This window comes from Stenella coeruleoalba, assembly GCF_951394435.1.
Source record: "Stenella coeruleoalba genome assembly, chromosome: 8".
NCBI lineage: Eukaryota > Metazoa > Chordata > Mammalia > Artiodactyla > Delphinidae > Stenella > Stenella coeruleoalba.
This window is the reverse complement of record NC_137154.1, coordinates 50,773,075-50,794,920: the sequence shown is the minus strand read 5'-3', so window position 1 is coordinate 50,794,920 and position 21,846 is coordinate 50,773,075. Positions and strand designations below refer to the sequence as shown.

General features: G+C 35.4%; 1 protein-coding gene across 4 annotated transcripts in view; it reads left to right on the top strand.

Annotated features, from left to right (window-relative positions):
* Positions 1–21,846, top strand: part of FCHSD2 (FCH and double SH3 domains 2) — a 292,250-nt gene that overhangs the window by 42,498 nt on the left and 227,906 nt on the right. For 2 of the 4 annotated variants that reach the window (XM_079928905.1, XM_079928903.1), the window contains exon 3: positions 6,379–6,424. The exons of 1 other annotated variant lie outside the window; for it this stretch is intronic. In XM_079928905.1, the coding sequence (XP_079785031.1) occupies positions 6,379–6,424 (46 nt within the window). Of the gene's footprint in view, positions 1–6,378; positions 6,425–8,063; positions 8,238–21,846 lie in introns of all 4 variants that reach the window. One more of the 4 variants, XM_079928902.1, reaches the window with a different exon arrangement.

Here is a 21,846-nt window from a genome sequence, read left to right as displayed (position 1 = left end):
ATGAAGTCTAAAACCTGATTATAGAGTTTCTGTCTGTTCTTTCATTCATTAAGCAAACGTTTATTGAACTACTACCGTTTTCAGGCACTGTGCTACACAAGTAAATACAAAGAACACTCATTGCTCCCAGGGAACTCCATAGTCAATTCACGGGACAGTTACAGTACTTGAAGCACCTGCTATGTTATAAGATGCTGGAGGATCACAGAGAGGGTGTCTAAATCACAAGTGGAATTCAGGAAGATTTCTCAGGAGAGGTCATGTTTAAGCTAAGTTTTGAAGGATATGAGATTTAGGTCAAGTAATAGGGAAAAGGAATTCCAAGCAGAAAGGACCACGTTTGCTAGAGTGTGAAAGCAGGAGCCTAGGTCCTTTTACTATACTTATCTGTAGCCTAGGATGTGAATGGAGGAGTTTATAGACATGAAGCCACACTAGCAGTCAAGTCTGGATAGTAAGTAACCTCATCTGTCATGTTAAAGGAATTTAGATTTTTTTCTAGGAGTGATGAAGAGCCATTTCAGAAATGTTAGCAGGAAAGTGGCTTGATCAGATTTATTTTACGAAAATTATTTAGAGCATTAGATTTTTATTAAAGAATTGTTGCATGGATTTATTCTTATTTCTTTCTATATCATATGGAATTTATATGAGTTGATTGAAATTTAGTGCTTTTTATCTTTAATTTTTTTTCTAATTATAGAAATATTAAATAATTATTAGAAGAAAAACATAGAATAGAAAATAAAGAATCTCATGTCCCCTTATTTTAACAATAAAAATTTGGATATATTCTTTGAGTGGCCCCCCCGATACGTATTTTCCAGGTATACAGAATTTATACAGATACCTGTATTACATAGTGGTATATATTAATATTTTTAAGATAAAATGAGATCTTGCTTTACATATTCTTCTGAAGCTTTTAAAAAATATTGGGTAATATATTATAGCTTTCTTCATAGTACTTATAATTATTCCATTTATTATTAAATATTTCTTTGTATAATGATTTATTTACTATCTGTTAGTCCTATTTGATGTCTGTCTTATTCAGTGCTATATCATCAGTACCTATACAGGTACTTTGTTCCTTTTTATGGTCTTTTCCACGATAGCCAGTCAGTTAATGTTTATTGCATGAGTTAATTGAGGCTATCTTTCTATACCAGCACATACAGAATTACCACATTCTTTTTAGTGGCCATATAGGATTCTTCTGAATGTAATAGAATATATTTTGAAAGGTTAGTTTGTTCCATTTAACTATTAAATTTTTAAAAATATGCAGTGGGAATGTAAAATGGCACAGCTGTTATAAAAAATAGTTTGATGGTTCTTCAAAAAGTTAAGCATAGAATTATCATATGACCCAGCATTTCTACTCTTAAGTATATATTCAAAAGAACTTAAAACTTAGTTCTACATAGAAATTCATAAACGAATGTTCACAGCAGCATTATTCATACTATTGAAGATGTAGAAACAACTCAAATGTCCATTGGTGGATGAATGGATGAATTGTAGTATATCCACGCAATGAAGTATTATTCAGCCATAAAAAGGAGCAAAGTACTGATACATTCTACAACTTGGATGGATCTTGAAAACATGCCAAGCGAAAGAAGGCAGACACAAAAGATTACATATTACATGATTCCTTTTATATGAAATATCCAGAATAGACAAGTCTATGGAGAGAGAAAATTGGCTTAGTTGTTGCCAAGGGTAAGGGGAGTGGGAATGGAGAATGATTACTTACTTAATGGGTATGAAGTATTCTTCTGGAGTGATTAAAAAGTTTTGAAAGTAGGGAGAAGTGGTGATTGTACACACTGTAAATGCACTATATGCTGTTGAATTGTATACTTTAAAATGCTTAATTTTATGTCATATAAATTTTACCTCAGTGAAAAATATATACATGTACACATGGTATAGATTCAAACAATACAAACAAGAAATCAGTAAAAGATCTTTCTTTTACCACTATGACCAATTCCTTTCTTCATAAGGAACCATTGCTAGACCAGTTTCATGTTAAATATTTCAGGGAATTCTATCACAGTGATTCCTAAGGGGACCACAGTAGCATTTTTGAATGGTACAGTTTTATATCTGATGGACTGTGGTAACTGAGAAGTATCGTAATGATCATAATCCAGCATATACATGTAAACATTTTTATATGAAAATATGGTAATATACTATATATATTATTCTGTAACTTTTTTGTTTACTAACCATTGCATCTTCCTATAAAGTTGCAATTTACTAAATAATCCATTTTTTCCCCTTTGAATCAAAATGCCATCTATTTTAGTTACTAAATTTTTATTTATTGATATTTGGTATTTGGGTATATTTGGGTGTATTTCTGACTTTGTTTCATTATCTCTGTTTGCTCATTTCATTACCAAGCTGTTTTAATTACTGTTGCTTTTTTTTTTTTTTTTTTTTGCGGTATGCGGGCCTCTCACTGTTGTGGCCTCTCCCGTTGCGGAGCACAGGCTCCGGACGCACAGGCTCAGCGGCCATGGCTCACGGGCCCAGCTGCTCCGCGGCATGTGGGATCTTCCCGGACCGGGGCACGAACCCATGTTCCCTGCATTGGCAGGTGGACTCTCAACCACTGCGCCACCAGGGGAGCCCTAATTACTGTTGCTTTTAAACTTAATTTTTACTATCTGGTGAGAGTAGGTGATAATTTTTAACATTATTCTTTCTTAGAATGTTTATAACAATTCTTTTTTTAAAATATTTTTATTTATCTTTGGCTGCGTTGGGTCTTTGTTGCTGTGCACAGGCTTTCCCTGGTTGCGGCGAGTGGGGGCCACTCCTCACTGCGGTGCACGGGCCTTTCATTTTGGTGGCCTCTCTTGTTGCAGAGCATGGGCTCTAGGCGTGCGGGCTTCAGTAGTTGTGGCACACGAGCGCAGTAGTTGTGGCTCGCGGGCTCTAGAGTGCAGGCTCAGCAGTTGTGGCGCACGGGCTCAGTTGCTCCGTGGCATGTGGGATCTTCCCGGACCAGGCTCGAACCTGTGTTCCCTGCATTGGCAGGCAGATCCTTAATGACTGTGCCACCAGAGAAGCCCCTATAACAATTCTTAAGTGTTCATTTTTCCATTTGAACTTTATAATCAACTTACCTACATAAAAGAAAAATTCTCCTGGAATAATGGCAAACTTATCTCTCAGCTCCTCAAACCTTGGCAACTGATAATCTACTTTCTGTCTTTATGGACTTGCCTATTCTGAACATCTTGTATAAATGGAATCATAATATGTGGGATTTTATGTCTGGCTTCTTTCACTTAGCCTGATGTTTTCAAGTTTCATCCATATTGTAGCATATATCAGTACTTTGTTCCTTTTTATGGTTGAGTGATATACCATCATATGAATGTCGCAATATCTTGCTTATCCTTTCATCAGTTGATGGACATTTGGGTTGTTGTCACTTTTTGGCTATGATGAATAATGCTGCTATGAATATTCATTTATAGGTTTTTGTGTAGACATATGTTTTAAGTTTTCATGGGTATATACCGAGGAATATAATTGCTGGGTGTTATGGTAACTCTATGTTAAACCTTTTGAGGAACTCTCAGACTATTTTCTGAAGCAGCTGTACTGTGTTACATTCCCAAAAGCACTCTACGAGAGTTCTCATTTCTCTACATCCTTGCCAGCACTTGTTTTTGTCCATCTGTTTAATTATAGCACCCATTAATATTTTAAAAGAGAAACTGATGTTGAATTTTAACAAATGCCTTTATATCTTATATGAAGGTTATTTTTTTGCTCTGTTCTCTTGCTGTGGTTTATAATAAATAGATTTCCTAATATTGATGATGTAAATTTTGAGCAGTTGTGATCTTGTATTTGTTTTATTTAGAAGAAGAAATTACTTAGTAGACATGTAATTGTTTAACAACAACTAAAAATTGCACTGACAATTTTAAAATTAGTTGATGTGCATGTTCAGAGTAAAAGAGTTTAGTTCCCCTTTTCTTGCAGACTTCACTTGAACATTCTTATTTCAAGATGAGATACATCTAAGGTTAAAAGGGTTCTAAATAGCTGAAATATTTCCTTTCATCTTTTGTAAAATATTAAAAATATCACCTCCTTCAAAATACAGGTAAGTTTTCAGATTTTTAATGATTAAAGTTTAAGCGAGTTCATTTTAATTAGTCTTGTTTGCCTGGGGAGATATATTTAGTAACACAAGTCATAATAATTTCTCAGTCCAATTTTAGTAAAACAACATGGGTGTAAAAAAGGTTTGTGCATATGTTTATAAGTGCATTTATTTACTTAAAATAAGGACTTTATTTTTTCAAACATAATGTATATTCTTACTAAAACATCAGAAAATATAGAAAGCAAAATCAAAAGAAGAAAGTGAAAGCCAGTAATCCCACTGTCCAGAGAAAACTTACATTACTATTATATATATGTATATGCAGACACACATAATTTACATATATATACACATACACCAAATATATATATAATACAGTATACAAATGCATGTATACAGTGTGCTTTACATATATGCATATATAATATATAGTTTATATGTTTTCTCTTAAGGAGAGTAGACGAATTGTATTTTAAAGGACTGTGTTAAACACTTTATAATGCACCAAACCCCATAAGGAAAAGGGTCTTGCTCAACTCTTTTTTTGTTTTTTAAACTGTGGTAAAATACATACAAGATTTACTATCTTAATCATTTTTAAGTGTACAATTTAGTGCTATTAAGTACATTCATTTTGTTTTGCTGCCACCACCATCCATCTTCAGAACTCTTTGCATCTTGCAAAACTGAAACTCTCTACCTATTAAATAATAACTCTTCTGATCCCCTCCTCCCACTCCCTGGCAATCACCATACTCCTTTGTGTCTATATGATTTTGACTGCTCCAAGTACCTTATATAAATGGAATCATACAGTATTTGTCCTCTTGTGGCCGACTTACTTCACTCAGCGTAATGTCCTCAAAGTTTATTCATGTTGTAGCATATGTCAGAAATTCCTTCCTTTTTAAAGCTAAATAATAGTTATCCATCCCAAACAAACGTAGTGAAATTTTAAATACTTTAATTTCTTACAGAAGAAGTGAATAGTCATGTTGGTAAATTTAAATAATTATTAAAATGGGGAGTTTTGGTTTATTGCCTTTTTTTCTATTCCAGCTCTTTCTTTATATTTTTCACTTTTTACTGTGATATCTCTGCCTTAATGAAGTGCTTTTAAGAGCACAGATACCTGACACCTCACAGAAAAGTCTTTAAACTCAGACTACTCAAAGTAAATTGTTAATGTTATCATATTTCATTGACTCTACCTTGTCTGTGGTTTGTAAGGTACACTGTTATTTCATGTACTGTTAAGATAGAAGAAAATACTGCCAATCATTATTTATTTGTTTATTTATTTATTTTTAAAGGAACATTTATTTATTTATTTTTTGGCTGCATTGGGTCTCTGTTGCTGTGTGTGGGCTTTCCCTAGTTGTGGCGATTGGGGGCTACTCTTCGTTGCGGTGCGTGGGCTTCTCATTGCGGTGGCTTCTCTTGTGGCGGAGCACGGGCTCTAAGTGCGTGGGCTTCAGTAGTTGTGGCACGTGTGCTCAGTAGTCGTCTGCCAGTCATTTAAAAGATGAATACCAATATCATAAATGTTAAAATGTGAAAAGTATTTACTGTAGAATCTGTGAAATATAATAACATGTGTGGAAAGGGTGCTCTTATTATGCCATAACATGTGGTGGCCTTGTACTTTGTTCTGTGACTCCTGTAAAAGAATGGAATGAAGGAAATGATTTGACTATTTCATGTTGAGAAGCTGATCAAATTTTGATTTTCACCTTGTTTTCTATAGTCCCTCTATGTTTATTATTTATATTCAGGAAACATTTTTACTACCTACTATGCACTAGCCATTGTGATAACAGTAGCTAACACACACATGCACGCACACACACACACACACACATCTGTCTTTTACTCTGTGCTGGTCACTATTTTGAGCACTTTATATATTGTCATTAACTAAATTTTACACTATCCCTATGAGGTAGATACTATTTCTATATCCATTTTACCAAGAAGGAAACTGAGGCACAGAGAAGTCAAGTGACTTGACCAAGGTCATACAGCTAGTAAGTGGTGGAGCTAGGATTTGAATGTGGATTGTCTTAACTCCAGGGTCTGTGGTGTCAGCAGTATTCTTAGGTACATAAGGTGAATGACATATTGTGCCTTCCCTCAACACAGCTTACCAAGCAGTATGTGAGGGTGTATTGATAACTTTGCATAAAATTATTGTTATATGTTTGGTAACAAATTTTTATTTGTGTTTTTAGGACATTCAGTCAGAAGAAGGCTGCTATTGAAAGAGAGTATGCACAGGTAAGCTTGGAAGTGGAGGTCCCCATCCTAGAATACCTCTTCTTTGGCTTAAGGGCAGATATGGTTGTTGGAGAGAAGTGTTGGCATCCCAGTATCCTCCTTTTCTTATTTTTGGTTCTCTCACTTTGATCCTCCTTTTACTCCATTTGAATCCTCAAATGAAGAGCTAATTTGCTTCTTACTACAAAGAATGTTGTGAACATTCTGGGAGAAGGTAATAGTCACAATATTTGTAAAGTATTTACAAGTATAACTAATAGTGAATACATTTTACAAGTATATATATTCATTCTCCCTTATATATCCCATACTCTGCAGTTTTATGAAAGGTTAATTATTTTTGTTCAATCAGGTATTTATTTCTCATTAGGTCCCTGTTGATAGAGAATGGCGTGCTTTCAGTGGATGATACGGTGCTATTTATAGGGAAATTTAAGCATTTATTTTATTTTTTAAAAATATTTATTTATTTATTTATTCATTCATTCATTCATTCTGCACCGGGTCTTAGTTACGGCATGTGGGATCTTTGTTGCGGCATGTGGGCTCTTAGTTGCAGCATGCGGACTTCTTAGTTGCAGCATGTGGACTCTTAGTTGTGGCATGCAGGCTTCTTGGTTGTGGCATGCGGACTTCTTGGTTGCAGCATGCAGACTTCTTAGTTATGGCATGTGACCTCTCTGTTGTGGCAGGCATGAGGGATCTAGTTCTCCGACCAGGGATCGAACCTGGGCCTCCTGCATTGGGACCGTGGAGTCTTATCCACTGGACCACCGGGGAAGTCCCATAAGCACTTATTTTAATTAGAATCTTATTTGCTCTCAGATAGCTAAATGTGCCAAGGAAAAATTATGTTGATATATCATTTTGTGAGTATGTAAGAATTAATAACTACCCATCCTTATACAAAAACAGTTCAACATAATTTGGAAATTTTGGCCCTTGTAAGCAATTACTTTCCATGTGGAGTAGAATTATAAAATTGATCCCCCCCCCAAAAAAAATCATAAAAGTAGTATTTGTTACAAAATTTAAAAATACAGGAGAGCACTAGAAGGAAAAATTAACACTCAGGAAATGCTGTACATGATAACCCGTTATCAGCGTAATTTGTGTTGTTGCTGCTGCTATTGTTATTATCAATATAAATAATAAAATTGGGGAATGATTTTATTTGTACTTTGTTAGGTTTTGATTTTAGTTTTATTCTGGTTTCTTTGTAGTTTACCAGGTAGCTGTCTGCCTTTATTTTATTTTATAGTCTTAGAAAAGGAATTATCTATTTTTGAAAACTTAGATAGACTCAGTAATTCATTAATTCAGCTGTTAGTTATTGAGTACTTATTATATATCAGGTGCTTTACATAATGAATACCATTAGTTCTAACTTTAGTGCTGGACCTTTATTCTTTGCATATATAATAGATACTAGTATTGATAGCTAATATTGATGTAATCCCTACATTGTACTAGGCACTTTGCTGATAATTCTACATATATTATCTGGTTTAATTCTCTCAATAAACCTTTAAAATAGGGAGTTACTATGCTCTTCACAGGTATGTTTTCATATAGTCCCTTTATAGATATGCTTCCATTGGGATCAGAGTATATGATCTGCTTTTAAAATTTAATACAGGGGGGCTTCCCTGGTGGCGCAGTGGTTGAGAGTCCGCCTGCTGATGCAGGGGACACGGGTTCGTGCCCCAGTCCAGGAAGATCCCACGTGCCGTGGAGCGGCTGGACCCGTGAGCCATGGCCGCTGAGCCTGCGCGTCCAGAGCCTGTGCTCCGCAATGGGAGAGGCCACAAAAGTAAGAGGCCCGCGTACCGGAAAAAAAAAAAAAAAATTTAATACAGGGAATTCCCTGGTGGTCCAGTGGTTAGGACTCTGTGCTTTCGCTGCCGAGGGCCCGGGTTCGATCCCTGGTCAGGGAGCTAAGATCCCAAAAGCTGCATGGCCAAAAAAAAAAAAAAAATTTTTTTTTAATACAAAGTGAAAATTTTTTCATGATATATTCTTCTGTAACATATTGTAAAGTTTTAATAATCAAATAAATAGGACTGGTTCATAATTAAAAATATAAAATAGTACATTAAATTGTATGAAAAGTAGCAGTCCTCTGATGTAATGCCAGTCTTTTTCCTCAGAGAAAAGATTAAAAATGGATCCTGTTTTGGTTCTTTTGGTGATCTTTTCCATATCTTTAAATAATATGCATAATTGATTCTTGATTTATCAACTCTAGACATTATTGCTTGATTACTACTTAATTAAATGAGAAATTAGCTTCTTTAGCCATTCCTTTCCAGCCTACTCTTTCCAATATAATTTGTCACTATTTTAGTGCCTTTGCTACTTTTCTTTTTTTTTTTAAAGGGAACTTTATTTTTCTTCTTTATTTCTTCCTTCCTTCCTTCCTTCCTTGGCTGCGTGGGGTCTTCCTTGCTGCGTGGGCCTTCATTAGTTGCGGTGAGTGGGGGCTACTCTTCCTTGCAGTGTGCGGGCTTCTCATTGTGGTGGCTTCTCTTGTTGCAGAGCATGGGCTCTAGGCGCACGGGCTTCAGTAGTTGTGGCACGAGGGCTTCGGTAGTTGTGGCTTGTGGGCTGTAGAGCGCAGGTTCAGTAGTTGTGGCACAGAGGCTTAGTTGCTCCGTGGCAGGTGGGATCTTCCTGGATCAGGGCTTGAACCCGTGTCCACTGCATTGGCAGACGGATTCTTAACCACTGTGCTACCAGGGAAGCCCAGCTACTTTTCTAATTCTAAATGATCTACTTAGCCTTCTATCTCTTCTGTTAAACACACACACACATATGTTACATGTATAGATATATGTATTTATGTGCATATACATATACACATGATGCAGTTGAATTATATTTTACAAAGCAGTCAGATTTACTCTTGAAAAATTTCTTTAAATGTCTGTCAGGTAAATTATATCTGGTTGTGTTTATATAATTCTATATAATAATGTATGCAAACTGTATAAGGTAGCTAATTAGATATTTCAAAATTTCATATTCATAAAGTAGAATATTTCTTTGTCTCTCTGCTTTGGACAGTTGAGTACATTTATGGAGAGCCAGTTTGCTGACTCTTCTTGTTATTTGTCATATTTGCCTTTTAGATGATATTTTTCAGTGTTTTCCCAGTTAATTTTTCAATTTATTTCTTTTCTTTTTAATTAATTTATTTTATTTATTTATTATTTTTGGCTGCGTTGGGTCTTTGTTGCTGCGCGCGGGCTTTCTCTAGTTGCGGCGAGCGGGGGCTGCTCTTCGTTGCAGTACGTGGGCTTCTCATTGCAGTGGCTTCTCTTGTTGCAGAGCATGAGCTCTAGGCACGCGGGCTTCAGTAGTTGTGGCTTGTGGGCTTCAGTAGTTGTGGCTCATGGACTCTAGAGCGCAAGCTTCGTAGTTGTGGCACATGGGCTTAGTTGTGGTGCATGGGCTTAGTTGCTCTGTGGCATGTGGGATCTTCCCGGACCAGGGATCAAACCCGTGTTCCCTGCATTGGCAGGCGGATTCTTAACCACTGCGCCACCAGGGAAGCCCCTGAATAACTTTTAGATTCAGAGCCATTAATTTCCTTGTTTTTCCACACTGTATTACCTCTCTACCACTTAATGCATTAGAAAGCAGCATTTCTTGACAGAGTCTCCCAGTATTTCCTCCAGGAATTTTTCCTCTTTGCTGATACCACTCTCTAAGTTTTCATGCAGAAAAGTTTCTTGATCTTAGATGGTGTCAATGGAAGGTTTTCTGACGATGATAAGATAGTACTTAAATGTTTGTTGTTGGAAATGTGGAAGAGTTCATTGTTTCCTCAAGCCACCAAATTCTGTTGTATCCTGACAGCAGTTAAGGGATGTTCTCAATGGTTAGATGCATCCTGATTTCAGAGATCTTAAAATGTTTAAAAAAATGTATTTTGTTAATAGAATTGATGAGATATGTTCTTTTTTCCCCCCAGGCTGTGTAGAGATTTCATTGTTTGAAAAAAAGTTGAAACTTGCAGGGGGGCATTAAAGAAAGGATACTCCTAATGGCCTCTTTCTTTCGTAGACTGAGGAATGTGTTGCAAAGTAAAATATTCATAATATTATATATAGATATAGATATAAATATAATGTAATATATCCATATTGAGCTTTTTTTTTGGTATGGGAAAAGATATCTAATTGCCGTTTTTTTATTTATTGCCGTAGCCACTAACTACATATTTTTCAATTTATGGACAAGAAGTGGGATACTAATTCAAGGAAAGGCGTTTTCAGTCTGAAATACAACAAATTAATGATGATGGGAAGATTACTTGACTTCTCTGACCTTTTTTTCCCTTCATTTTTGAACAGAGAATGATAACCATTCTTTCTTCCCTTCTTCTCAGCTAGTTCTGGAGACCAGATGCACTGGTCTCCAGAAATGAAGACTTCGCAGTCTATGTTTACACATATAAGAAATATGAAAATAGTTCCCAATCTATGTTTACACATATAAGATGGTCCTTTGTGTTCTTATTGTGATAGTTTTCCTTTTTTTTTGCAAATTGTTGTAACCTAGCTTTGCTAGATAATAGATTTCCATATTAGAAAGGGAATGATGAATTAATTATGGGGACCTTTGCATATAATATTAGATAATCCAAGTCCCATTTTTCTGGGAAAGGGTATAAGGTAAGGTAGTTGGAGGATCTTCTTCCCTTTGGAAAAGCACTGTAAAAACTCTGCCAATACGAGAACGTTTACTGTTTCATTAGGGTAACTACTTAACCTTTTTATTATGCCAGGTTTTTTTTTTAGCTGTCTTTGTTTTTTTGTTTTTGGCTGCGTTGGGTCTTCACTGCTGTGCGCAGGCTTTCTCTAGTTGTGGTGAGCGGGGGATACTCTTCATTGTGGTGCACGGTCTTCTCACTGCGGTGGCTTCTCTTGTTGCGGAGCACAGGCTCTAGACGAGTGGGCTTCAGTAGCTGCGGCACACGGGCTCAGTAGTTGTGGCTTGCGAGCTCTAGAGCTCAGGCTTAGTAGTTGTGGCGCATGGGCTTAGTTGCTCTGTGACATGTGGGATCTTCCCACATCAGGGCTCGAACCCATGTCCCCTGCATTGGCAGGCAGATTTTTAACCACTGCGCCACCAGGGAAGCCCAAGCTGTCTTTAAAAGTCTTTGTAAAAGCTTACAACCACAGCTCAGATTTTGTACTAGAAATTCATGCAATAGGATCAACTTCATGGAAATTTTCTTTATAACCCAAGTTATCTAGAATGTATCTATAATAAGAATCAATAACAGTTATTATCTTAAGCCATAGAGGTTTACAAAGTGAAATTTCCATATGTTAGCCAGCTTTAGATTTTGTAATTTTTACTGAATTGAATTGAAATATGAAGAGAAATTTTGACCTAATGACATTTCCTCTAACTTTTTATTTGAAAAAAACTTCAAATCTGTGGAAAAGTTGACAGAATAATATACTGAAGAATAGTCAATTTCCTCTATATTAACCAATTATTAACATTTTGCCCCATTTACATTATGTAGCTACACTTTTTTTCTAAGCTGGACAGTTTGAAAGTAAGTTACAGCTATCATGAGACTTTTCATCCACTTACTTTACTTTGCATCTTCTGAGAACAAGATCATTTTCCAAAATAACTAATGTCATTATCATATCCAAGATAATGAATAATAATTCTATAATGTCATTTAATATGTAGTTTGTATTCACATTTCCTCATTTATTCCCAAAATGTCTTTTATAGCTGTTTTTCCAAGATCCAGTTAAGGTTTACACATTGCATTTGGTGTCTCTTGATTTTATTTAGAATATTTCTTTCACCTTTTTTGTTTTTCATGACATTGACTTTTTGAAAAATCTGGTCATTTTTCTTTTTTAAAAAAATTACATTATTATTGACTGTATTCCCCAACTGTACATTTCATGCCCATGACTCATTTATTTTGTAACTGGACGTTTGTACCATTTAATTTCTCTCACCTATTTTACTCATCTGGTCATTTGTCTTGTAGGAAGTTTTTTCGAATTGTCTAGGTTTTTTCTTCATGATTAGATCTAGGTTAAATTTTTAGCAAAAATACTACATAGGTGATGTTGGACCTAATAAGATTTTATGGTTTGTTTTGGCGAGTCTGATAGATTAGGACATATCACCGATATTGCCGTTTTCAAGCCTGATTGAATCTTTAACAGTGATAGTAGATTTTTATCATTTATCAGTTTTCAAAATTATCTCGAGCCATTTCTGTTTTATTGGTTTTTTGCTATATCACATTTTGCTGGTGCTCTAAAAAAAAATGAAGATTTGTTACATTAAAAGTATTTGGCGAGGCATAATTAAAGAAAAATTAAACATTTGAGAATTTGGTTTAATTTTTTTTTTTGGTTTAATTTTAACTTATACGTTTTAGTTTAAGTTATTAAAGTTTTTAAAATGTCAAAGCCTGTATATTCTTAACTTACATTTATACACATTTAAAAATCAACTGAAAATCAGAACATTTGTCATTATTGTGGGAATTTCCTTCAGAGAGTCTGCTAGTTGTTAAATTGAAAGTATGTGAAACATTTATGTTACCAACTGTCTAATAGATAATGTTTGATAATGACACTAGTATAAGCTTCCTTTTTGGGACGTTCCATAGTTTTGGCTATTATTTGTTGTTGGTACATCATCTAAATAGTCAAAACTATTTAAATAGCTTTAAAAGAAATGGAATCACAATTTAGGTGAACAGCTGCTTTGAATTTTTAATTTCCTCTATCAATTTTACCAGTTTTAAAAGTCTTTAAAAATATAGTAGTTGTGTTTTGGTTTCTTTTTGGTATCTAATATTAATATTTAATATTCTTTTAAGTATTTTAGTATTTTGGTTCGTCTCTGTCAGGAGCTTAATCGTGTGAATATTGATGTTTCCTTAGTTAGACCATAAGATGAATGGAATCTATACTCTAGCAGGACTTACTCCACTTAATTTTTTTATAAAAGTATTATTTTAAAATTAGTTTATTTTAAGATATACCACATTTCATGTGTTAAGAAAATATTTTGAGCACTCTTCTAGGTACTGTGGATATAGCACTGTCCAAAAAAGAAGAAAAAAAAGTTCTAGCACTTACAGGACTTGTATTCTATGGTTGTATATTGTCTTCCAATTAAATATATTAAATTCTTTCTTGTCAGGGAATTCCCTGGTGGTTCAGTGGTTAGGACTCTGCACTTTCACTGCCAAGTGCCTGGGTTCGATTCCTGGTTGGGGAACTAAAATCCCATAAGACGCACAGCACAGCCAAAAACATAATAATAAAATTAAAGAATAAAAAAAATTTAAAAAGAAGTTAAAAATTCTTTCTATTCAAAGCCACTGATGTGGCATTATAGTCAACTGAAAAGAATGACCTTTATAGAATTATTACTTGTGGTATATGTTGTCATCCTCTACACAAAGAATTGATGGGCCAAAAAGGTTGAGTATTATTTGTGAGATTTAGAGATCATACAGATGAGCTATCCCAATAAAAAAATATCATAAAGGAAAAGAATTTAAGTGGGATTGATCAGATGACAGCAACTTGAAAAATAGTACCTCAAGTACATGCACACTAAACTTGTAATACATTTTTAGGGAGATGTTAGAAGAAAGAAAGAAAATAATACTATGTATACCTATTTACACTTGAAGGGATTTGAGCCCTGAACTTTTTCAAGTTTCTTGGTACTTTCAGTTTCCTACAAGAGTATTAATGTTTTATGTATTAATGTTTATTAATGGTTTATGAAATTCCAAAAATAATAGATAATAGATGTATTATTCAAAAATAATAGATGTATTGCATATCTATTTATACAAACAGAGCAAATGAATCTCTGAAAACACAGAAGCCATATGAGTCACTAAACAACATTATGTATTGGTGTAAAATTTAGTCTGGCTTTTGACTGTAGTTAGCTAACCACTGAGGTATTGGTAAAATCATTTGCAGTACTCAAACTGAAATTGCTAAAGGCAAGTTCTGTGTATTAATATACTTACTGTAGTGTTTGGCAGAATGCTGCTAGTGAAGGAAGGATACAAAAGGTTACTGTGGCTGGAGAGAAAGAGCAGGAAAAGATTGTGGACTTTAAGGGTGGCTCCTTGTCTGAGGACAAACACAGAGCAAACACAGGCACCCTGTCAAAAAGCCTGTGGTTATCACCACAGTCCCACCTCAAGTGCAACTTTTTGCTATTTTTATTCTTTTAAGAAATAAATTTATGAAGAGTTGGGAGTACTACCCAAGAAGTTAGTGTTGTGTATATGTGGCAGGGTTCTTTTTTGGTAAATTTCATCAGCATAAAAGTTTAAAATGTAACTTACTTTAGCTGTGTACACCTAGCTTTCTGGACATTGCTATTAAAGAAGCATTGGTAAAATTATTTGAAATGGTGGACTGTATACTTGGAGTTTTCTATTTTGCCAGTCTTGCCCTGTAAAACTATAAGGATAACTATCTTGAGAGAAAGTTGAGGGTTGTTTTCTGTGTTCATGTTGATACTTACGTTTTTAAATTATTTTGTTTTTGAGCTCTTTAGCTTGCAACAATGGTTAGAAATAAATTTTGGGAGAAAAGCAGTCTGATTTTTTTCCTCAAAATACTTGATATACATAGTTTGATTTTTAAAGTTTTAAAAACTGTTGAAAGAAGCACTGGTGGATTTGAGTAAATGTTAGTATTCTTGGGCATGTAGATTTGCTAGTTATGTCTTCTTTTTTGAAACTTTTTTATATTTAGTTTTATTATCTTGCTTGTTATTTGGCTCTGCTCCCGTATATAATTGAGGAATTAATATGCAAAATATACTTTTAAAAAATTTTTGTTGTTGTTGTTGAAGTACAGTTGATTTACAATATTGTATTAGTTTCAGGTATACATACAACATAGTGATTCAGTGTTTTGCACATTATATTCCATTATAGGTTATTACAAGATATTAGGTATAATTCCCTGTGCTGTACAGTAAATCATTGTTGCTTCTCTGTTTTATGTAGTTTGTATCTGTTAATTTCATACCCCTAATTTGTTCCTCCTTCCTTTCCTCTTCCCTTTGGTAACCACAAGTTTTGCTTCGCTTTCTGGTCCAGGGAGATGATTACCTCATTTTGATGCCCATCTTTGTCTTATTGGTTTTCTCCTTTAATTTTTTAATTTCTCATTTATGTATATTTTGAGTGGGGTGGGCAAACATTGCATCAGAGCATGAATTTATTGTATGATCTTCACTTAAAGTCTTTCTTTTTTAAAAAATAAATTTATTTTATTTATTTACTTTTGGCTGCATTGGGTCTTCGTTGCTGGGCGTGGGCTTTCCTAGTTGCGGAGAGCGGGGGCTACTCTTCATTGCAGTGTGCGGGCTTCTCATTGCGGTTACTTCTCTTGCTGTGGTGCTAGCATGGGCTCTAGGCACGTGGGCTTCAGTAGTTGTGGCACATGGGCTCAGTAGTTGTGGCTCGTGGGCTCTAGAGCACAGGCTCAGTAGTCGTGGCGCACAAACTTAGTTGCTCCGTGGCATGTGGAATCTTCCCTGACCAGGGCTTGAACTCGTGTCCCTTGCATTGGCAGGCGGATTCTTAACCACTGGGACACCAGGGAAGCCCTAAAGTCTTTCTTAGATAGTATTTATGGCTCCCTTTGGCTCTGGCATTGTATGGTATATTGTTGCCCATTTCTCCTGGAAAACTTTCTGACTGGAGTGTATTCCCTCATTGCCTTTGAGTAGGAGCACAGGAAAAACAAAACAGTGCTGTCCTGGGTATTTTTCCACACCCTTGGTATTAGAAAGATCAGGATGTCTCAGAATAAATCATGAGTTCTTGGGATTTTATGTTTGAATTTACTAGTGACAGAGAATAGTAAGAAATGTGCACAAATTAAGACATGAATAGTGCCTCAACTTCCTGAACCGCTAGATTTGGTATAATTAGATTTTTGGTTAAAAGTCTCCCTTGTACATGTGTTATTTTCCTTGAAGTTTAACTTTAACTAGTGATTACATTTGCATTCATTTAATGAATTTATCAAAAATTATTAACTCCTTTTTCAGTAATACAGACACAGAGGTTAGAGCTAGGCTTTGAGTGGTGTTATATCATATTTGATCAGGGTGTATTCCACCTAGTTTTTTAAAAAAACTTTTAGTAAGGATAGTGGGTATACCAGGACAATATACAATTTGCTTTGCTTGTTAAAATAGGAGTACTTTTTAAGCTTTTTTTCTTTCTTCCTTTTTGGCTGTGTTGGGTCTTTGTTGCTGCGTTTTATTTATTTATTTTTGGCTTCATTGGGTCTTCGTTGCTGCATGTGGGCTTTCTCTAGTTGTGGCCAGTGGGGGCTGCTCTTCGTTGTGGTGTGCGGGCTTCTCATTTCAGTAGCTTCTCTTGTTGTGGAGCAGGGCTCTAGGCACCTGGGCTCAGTAGTTGTGGCTCATGGGCTCTAGATCGCAGGCTCAGTAGTTGTGGCGCACGGGCTTAGTTGCTCCGTGGCATATGGGATCTTCCCAGACCAGGGCTTGAACCCGTGCCCCCTGCATTGGCAGGCAGATTCCCAACCACTGTGCCACCAGGGAAGTCCCAGGAATATTTTTTGATGCTATCATAAATGAGACTGTTTTCTTGATTTCCTCTTTGTATAGAGTGTTGTTATAAAGAAGCACAACAGTTTTTTTATGTTGATTTTTATATTCTGCAACTTTACTAAATTCATTTATTCTGATGTTTTTTTTAAATAGAGTCTTTAGGGTTTTCTGCATTTGAAATTATGTGTTTGTAAACAGATAATTTTACTTTTTCCTTTCTGTTTAGGATGCCTTTTATTTATTCTTGTCTGATTGCTCTTGCTAGTACTTTCAGCACTGTGTTGAATAGAAATGGCAAGAGTGGGCACCTCATGTATTGTAAGTTGTGTATATAACCTTTTATTATGTTTTGTACTAGTAGTCTTAAAGTCAAGAATCTAGTCAGTTTGATTTTTAGGTGATTGATGGGCAGATTGTGATGACATCCAGTTATACCAGTGTTACATTGAGATGTTACATCTGAGATTGTCCATTTTAAACTGAATATTGGTATATGTAGTATACTACGTAATGCCTGATTTTTAGAGCCCTTTATGCAGTAATAACCTCAGGTCTTAATGCCAAGTTGCTATGGCATAAGCCTGACTGGTTTTATGACATTAGAAAAAAATGTTGCAAAACTTTTAAAGAATGCAGAATTGGCAGTCCTGGTGGCTCAGTGCCTCATGCCCCTCTTAGCTCATTGAAAGGCTGAGGGATTCTCATTCCTGGTATAGCTGTGGGGGTGCAGTACATTATTTGGGAAGCTCTGATTTAAAGCTAGTAGAGAGACATGGAATGGATCCTCCTTCAGAGCCTCCAAAAAGGAACCAAGCCTGCTGACACTTTTATTTCAGACTTCTAGTCACCAGAACTGTGGAAGAATACGTTTCTCTTGTTTTAAACCACCTAGTTCGTGGTACTTTGGTACAGCAGCCCTGGGAAAAGGATACAGTAACCAACTACAATTTTCCTATTCAAATATTAATTTGAGCTTCTTCATGTAGCTACATGTATAAATATGATTGAAAAGAGGATCTTCTCCCTCCTAAGTTATGATAACCATAGTTTTTGGAGTACTAAGTATATGTTAGACATAATTATTTTATTTAAATTCTTATAATAAACACTGTAAGATACTGGCTATTACACCTACTTTTAAAATAAAGACACCGAGGCTCAGAAAGGGCACCCCTCACGCAGTCTGAATGTTGGTGTCTGACCAAAAGCCTGTGTTTTCTTTCCTCTCTCACTGTTTCTGTATGTACTTACAGAGGTCAATTTCCGTTGGTGTTTATAGATTTTCTTGTGTAACTCACAATTAACTTTTTTATAATCTAGACAAATAAAAAATGATGGTCTCTTAAATGTACCAACCTTTTCCAAAAGTTCTGAGTTCTGTATAATTTAGTATTTGTTTGAATTTCTTATTTTCAGCCAGGGGCCAGAGTATAGAACCAATTTATTTCATTCTATTATATCATTCTGTTCCTTTGGGATCATTGAATAGCTAAAACCAGTAGGTACCAAAAATTTATCATGGGAGGTTCAGGAGACTTAGAGTTATGTCTACAGAATCAGAATGATTAGATATCGATTCTTGTTTATTAATAGCTTTAAATAGATCATTGAGAACAAATAGTAGCCGATTTTTATTTAAGAGAACCCCCCAAATGTAGGGACTGCCAGTAAAGACTAATGTAATTGAAAGGGTATCATCTATCCCATTTATGATGACTGGTCATAGAGAAAATCAAACCTATTATCTATCTTTAGTGGAAGGAGATGACATCTTCCTGAACATGATGGTTTTGTGCTCATGTTTGATTACAGATAATTTTGGGGGAGAGGTTGTGACATTGCCGAGTAAATATTGAAACACTGCAGGGATCAAATGCATACTTGACAGTGCAGGGATCAGATGCATACTTGTGCAGCTTCTCCATTCAATCCCTTTTCTAAACAGTGTTTATTAATAGTGTAGTTCGACTAACACTGAGGACCTACCATGTGGCAGGTGCTGTTAGGTGGTGAGGATATCATTAATAAAATTAGAATATTTCCTTTTCAGATACAAGTTTTTTATATTGGTAATGGAAAGTAACATTTTAATTGGGCTGGGGGAAGATAAAATAAAAACTATTTGCGGGCTTCCCTGGTGGTGCAGTGGTTAAGAATCCACCTGCCAGTGCAGGGGACAGGGGTTCAGGCCCTGGTCCGGGAAGATCCCACATGCCGCGGAGCACCTAAGCCCCTGCACCACAACTACTGAGCCTGCGCTCTAGAGCCCATGAGCCACAACTACTGAAGCTGGCGTGCTTAGAGCCTGTGCTCCACAACAAGAGAAGCCACTGCAATGAGAAGCCCGTGCAGTGCAACAAAGAGTAGCCCCAACTCGCTGCAACTAGAGAAAGACTGCGCACAGCAATGAAGAGCCAACGCAGCCAAAAATAATAAATAAATTAAAAAAAAAACTATTTGCAAATATGTTATAAAAGTGGAATTTTAAAAAATGGTATATATAGGTAGATAATTTACTTGATATTATACATAGTTTAAGCTTTAGAACTAAAATGGAGGGGGCATGCCTTCTAGGATATTATAAAACCTGAAAAAAGAGAAGCAGTCTCTGCAAAATGAAATATTTTTATTCATTTGTAGTTATTAATAGGAATAATATAGCACTGGTTACTTTTTTTTTAACATCTTTATTGGAGTATAATTGCTTTACAATGGTGTGTTAGTTTCTGCTGTATAACAAAGTGAATCAGCTATACGTATACATCTATCCTCATATTCCCTCCCTCTGGCATCTCCCTCCCACCTTCCCTATCCCACCCCTCTAGGTGGTCACAAATCATCAAGCTGATCTCCCTGTGCTATGCGGCTACTTCCCACTAGCTATCTATTTTACATTTGGTAGTGTATATATGTCTCTGCCACTCTGTCGCTTCGTCCCAGCTTACCCTTCCCCCTCCCTGTGTCCTCCAGTCCATTCTCTACATCTGCATCTTTATTCCTGACCTGCGCCTATGTTCTTCAGAGCACTGGTTACTTTGTGATGGAATTTAATTGCTTTGTTGTTACATTCCTCTTAAAAGTAAAAAGGACATGGTTGCTGTCTTTGAGTAAGTCTTAGTCTAATGGAGAAATAGACCCATAAACAAATGAAACTAACTCACCTCGTTTTGCGAAGGAGAATCATTGTTCATCGTCAAATAAATGCATATCTAATGCTCCTCAGTAGAGCACTGCTTCATAGTATTGCCCACATGAGAGAAGCTTCAGCACTTTAAATCATCAGGTGAGTTCGAATTTGGGATTCATATCTGAAATCACTTTTTATCTTTCATTTCAATGTGCATGTTATGTTATTTACAATCAACAATTACATAGGTCTGTTGTTTGTTGTATCTGAGCATCAGTTGTTCTGTAGTAGGACTGCCTGTCTCTTTGATGCACTCTATACAACCTGCAGAGTGACTTTTGAATAAGCAGTATAGCCTATGTTTTAAATCATCTGGTCCCAAAGAATTTACAAATTGGGTGAAACGCCATCCAAGCTTTTAATGTGATGTATGGGAAAAAATATGAACAGAAATTTAATTTTATAAACTGACATTACTCTAGCATAAATAGTTGCTCTTTCTGATTCTCTAAGTTGGTTTGCTTTATGGATTTTCTGAGAAAGCAGGAGGTAATCTAATGCTTTTACTTTAAAAGAGGGAACCATAACACTGTCTAGGAAACATTCCATGATAGCACTCATACCTCACTTCCCCACCTATAGAGTCCTTAAATACAGGATTATATTTCCCTTGTGATTTATTTCTAGCACTTAGTACAATATCTGGCACATTATATGTGCTTAAATAACATCTGATGCATGAAGAATGCTTTTTTCATGTGTGCTGTGTTAGAAATTACAATTCAGAGTGAGAATCAATAAAATGTTATTCTTAAGCTGAGAAAGTGGTATTAGTAGAGGGAAATAGAAGCATGTCTTTTGACTAATAATTGAGAGCTACAAGTGGCTCGTGTGGTATAAATTACTGCTTTATCTTCTCAGAAATTAATCATTTAATGAAGTTTACATTTAAATAGTTTGCAAAAACTTTATTTCTCATAGTAGGATTAAACTTTTATATCCATTTAATGACACTTGCCTTTGACTTTTAGAGTATTATATGTACGTAATTTAGCAGAGTTATATATATATATATAATTTAGCAGTATTATATGTGTATAATTTAGCAGAATTATACTCTTAGTCTTCATGTACTAATAAATGTAAACTAAACATTGATTCAAGGAGTATTCATTTTTATTGAACTGCTGTTAATGTTATTAACTGTTATTTTAATGAACAGTTATTCAAATAATTTTTTTAGTGACTTAAACATTAGAACTTGGTGAATTTTTGCATATGAGCAAGTGGTTTCTTAAATCAGTTTTTCAGGGTAGCTGCAAAGATAAGTAAAACTTGATTAGTATCCTCAAAGGATTTATAATCATGTAGGATAAAACAGATATGTAAATGAGTATAGTATAAGGCAAAATCAGGTGGTTTCCAAATCACAGTTGTATTCAGCAAGATTATAAGCAGAAACAATACATACTAGTAGTGAAAGATGAGAGAAGACTGTGGATAAAGCATTCACTGTCAATTACTGTTGGAATAAGATACTCCAGTTCTTAAAGTGAGGTTCCCTTTGTCCTGTTTGGCTCAGTTCTTAAGAACTAGGGCCTATTTTCAGTGTTTTTAGATTTTGTGAATTAGAAATCTTGACTATTTGCTAAAGATGGGTCTC